Source organism: Alligator sinensis, unplaced genomic scaffold, assembly GCF_000455745.1.
Source record: "Alligator sinensis unplaced genomic scaffold, ASM45574v1 scaffold859_1, whole genome shotgun sequence".
Taxonomy (NCBI): Eukaryota; Metazoa; Chordata; order Crocodylia; family Alligatoridae; genus Alligator; species Alligator sinensis.
In genome coordinates, this window is record NW_005842656.1 from 366,641 (window position 1) to 369,621 (window position 2,981).

Sequence of the window (2,981 nt, forward strand, 5' to 3'; positions counted from 1 at the left end):
AGGCGGCGTGCAGGGGGTGGGGTGCAGGGCACAGCAGGTGGGGTGCTACAGGGGTGCAGCAGGCTGCGCGCATGGGGTGGGGTGCAGGAGGTGGGGTGCAGCAGGCCGTGTGCATGGGGTGGGGAGCAGGGCACAGCAGGGGGGGTGCGGGGTGCAGCAGGCCGTGGGCACAGGGTGGGGGGCAGGGCACAGCAGGGGGGGTGCGGGGTGCAGCAGGCCGTGGGCACAGGGTGGGGGGCAGGGCACAGCAGGGGGGGTGCGGGGTGCAGCAGGCCGTGGGCACAGGGTGGGGGGCAGGGCACAGCAGGGGGGGTGCGGGGTGCAGCAGGCCGTGGGCACAGGGTGGGGGGCAGGGCACAGCAGGGGGGGTGCGGGGTGCAGCAGGCCGTGGGCACAGGGTGGGGGGCAGGGCACAGCAGGGGGGGTGCGGGGTGCAGCAGGCCGTGGGCACAGGGTGGGGGGCAGGGCACAGCAGGGGGGGTGCGGGGTGCAGCAGGCCGTGGGCACAGGGTGGGGGGCAGGGCACAGCAGGGGGGGTGCGGGGTGCAGCAGGCCGTGGGCACAGGGTGGGGGGCAGGGCACAGCAGGGGGGGTGCGGGGTGCAGCAGGCCGTGGGCACAGGGTGGGGGGCAGGGCACAGCAGGGGGGGTGCGGGGTGCAGCAGGCCGTGGGCACAGGGTGGGGGGCAGGGCACAGCAGGGGGGGTGCGGGGTGCAGCAGGCCGTGGGCACAGGGTGGGGTGCAGGGTGTAGCAGGTGGGGTGCAGGGTGCAGCAGGCCGTGGGCACAGGGTGGGGTGCAGGGCACAGCAGGTGGGGTGCTACAGGGGTGCAGCAGGCTGTGTGCACAGGGTGGGGTGCAGGGGGGCGTTCAGGGTGCAGCAGGCCATGTGCTTGGGGTGCATGCTCGGGGCGGGGCGCCAGGGCTCCGGAGCGCGCTGGCTGCGGGCTAGAGGAGACCATCCCCGGGGCTCTGCAGCAGGCCCAGCCCTGCTCCCCCCCAGCTCCGTGCCCCCGGCTCCCCCGCCCCATCCTGGTCCCCCTTTACAGAAGGGAGAGCGCCCCGGCCCAGCACGGCTGCAGCCCCTGGATCTGTCCACGGCACGTGGCTCCATCACAGGTGGACCGTGGGCAGCGCAGAGCCAGCCCAGCCCTGGTGACAGCCGCGTGGCTGGGGTCACGCGTGCCGGCTGTGCCGCTCGCCTGGCCGGCCGCATGCATGTTTCATGGAGGTGCTGCTGGGTCCTGCCCCGAGCGGCCGCAACCTGAGCCGCGTGGCTGGAGTTTCAGGCGTGGGTCAGAGGGTGCCAGGCGCTGGTGCCACCAGACCCATTCACGCACACACCTCTGGCACAGCCCTGACACCGCGGCCCTGGCACATCTGCAGCCCTGGCAGATGTACCTGCCCGCTGCAACCCTCCTCCGCCAGCACTGGCCGTGGCCCCAGGAGCCACGCTCTCTGCCAGGACTCAGCCCCATGCGCGGCCCGGAGGAGGGGTGCAGCGCTGGGACCCGTGTGCCAAGGGGCCAGTCCTGCCAGGCAGCTGCAACCAGCACCAGCACTGGGCTCAAGCAGACGCTGGCCCCGGGTGCCGCCTGGGCCGTGTCGGCAGGTGTCGTGGTCTCGGGCAGTGCCCAGGACCTGCCCCAGCTCGTGATGTCCCGGCAGAGGGCTCTGGCAGCCCCAGGGAGATGGAGGGGGCTTGGAGTCGGGTCCCAAAGGAGAGGGTGGGCAGCTCAGGGAGAGGGGACAGCCCCTGGTAACGTGGGGCAGGATCGGTGCTGCCGGAGTCTCTGTATGGGGGATGCTGGGGGCTCAGCCCAGCCTGCACAGCGCTGCCCGTGGGCCCTGGGCTCGGCCATGCACTCACCCGCCCTCCCTTGCAGCCTTGCCCTGCGCCCGCGGGAGCTGGCACCAGGACCATGACGCTGACCAAGGGCTCCTTCACCTACTCCAGTGGGGAGGAGTACCGCGGCGAGTGGAAGGAAGGTCAGTCTCCCCGGCCAGGGGTTCAGGCAGGGAGGCCAGGAGCTGCCCCCCAGTCTGGTGTCCCCAGGGCCCATGCCCCACCCCGGTGTCAGGGGCGCTGGTGACCGGCTGCCTTCCCCCGCCAGGCCGCCGGCACGGCATGGGCCAGCTGACCTTCGCTGACGGCAGCACCTATCTGGGCCACTTCGAGAATGGGCTCTTTCATGGCTGCGGGGTGCTCACTTTTGCTGACGGCTCCCGGTGCGTGGGGAGACCCAGGGCTGAGCAGCGCCTGCTGCTGCGGTTGGCCCCGGGGCTGGGGATGCGGAGCAGGGGGTGGCCCCAGCAGCCCCCAGCGCCAGGGGCAAGCAGCAGCTCAGAGGGAAGGGGGGAAGGACTCTGACACTGCCGTGGGTCCTTGGAGCAGGTGTGGGGGGGTACGTCTTTGTGCACGCACGTGTGGGTATGAGCATGCTTGTCTGTGCATGCGTGAGAGTGTCTGTATGTATGTGCAATTGTGAATATGTTTGTATATTCAGATGTGCACGTGCAAGTGTGAGCACGTGTGTGTTTGTGCATGCACGCACATGTGGGTGTATCTAGTCGTGTGCATATGCCTGGAAGTGTGGGCGTGCTTCTCTGCATGTGATGTGCACTTGTGCAAGCATATCTATGCGTGGGCCTGGTGTGAGTGCGGCCACACCTCGGGGCAGGGCGGGCACAGGCAGGCCCCGCGCGTCTGGAGCTCAGGACCAGCCCTGCACCGGTGCCAGGCCGTGCCCCCGCAGCAGCGGGCATGGGGTGGGGGACCGGGCTAACACAGCTGCCCCCTGGCTCGACCACGCTGCAGGTACGAGGGGGAGTTCGTGCAGGGGAAGTTCAGCGGCGTCGGCGTCTTCACGCGCTACGACAACATGACCTTCGAGGGCGAGTTCAAGGGCGGCCGCGTCGAGGGCTTCGGTGAGTGCCGGGGCCCCCAGCCCAGCCCAGCGCCCCCCGCCCAGCCAGGGCCCA

General features: G+C 71.0%; 2 protein-coding genes across 2 annotated transcripts in view; one reads left to right on the forward strand and one right to left on the reverse strand.

The window, feature by feature from the left end:
• The window catches only part of PI4K2A (phosphatidylinositol 4-kinase type 2 alpha), a 6,986-nt gene extending 5,509 nt beyond the window's left edge, over window positions 1-1,477 (reverse strand). Inside the window, 1 exon segment of the mRNA XM_025215634.1 lies at window positions 1,401-1,477. Coding sequence (XP_025071419.1) covers window positions 1,401-1,477 — 77 coding nt within the window.
• The window catches only part of MORN4 (MORN repeat containing 4), a 2,840-nt gene continuing 1,085 nt past the window's right edge, over window positions 1,227-2,981 (forward strand). The window contains exons 1-3 of the mRNA XM_006033720.2: window positions 1,227-1,988; window positions 2,114-2,228; window positions 2,818-2,927. Coding sequence (XP_006033782.1) covers window positions 1,922-1,988; window positions 2,114-2,228; window positions 2,818-2,927 — 292 coding nt within the window. The 5' untranslated portion in view covers window positions 1,227-1,921. The remainder of the gene's footprint in view (window positions 1,989-2,113; window positions 2,229-2,817; window positions 2,928-2,981) is intronic.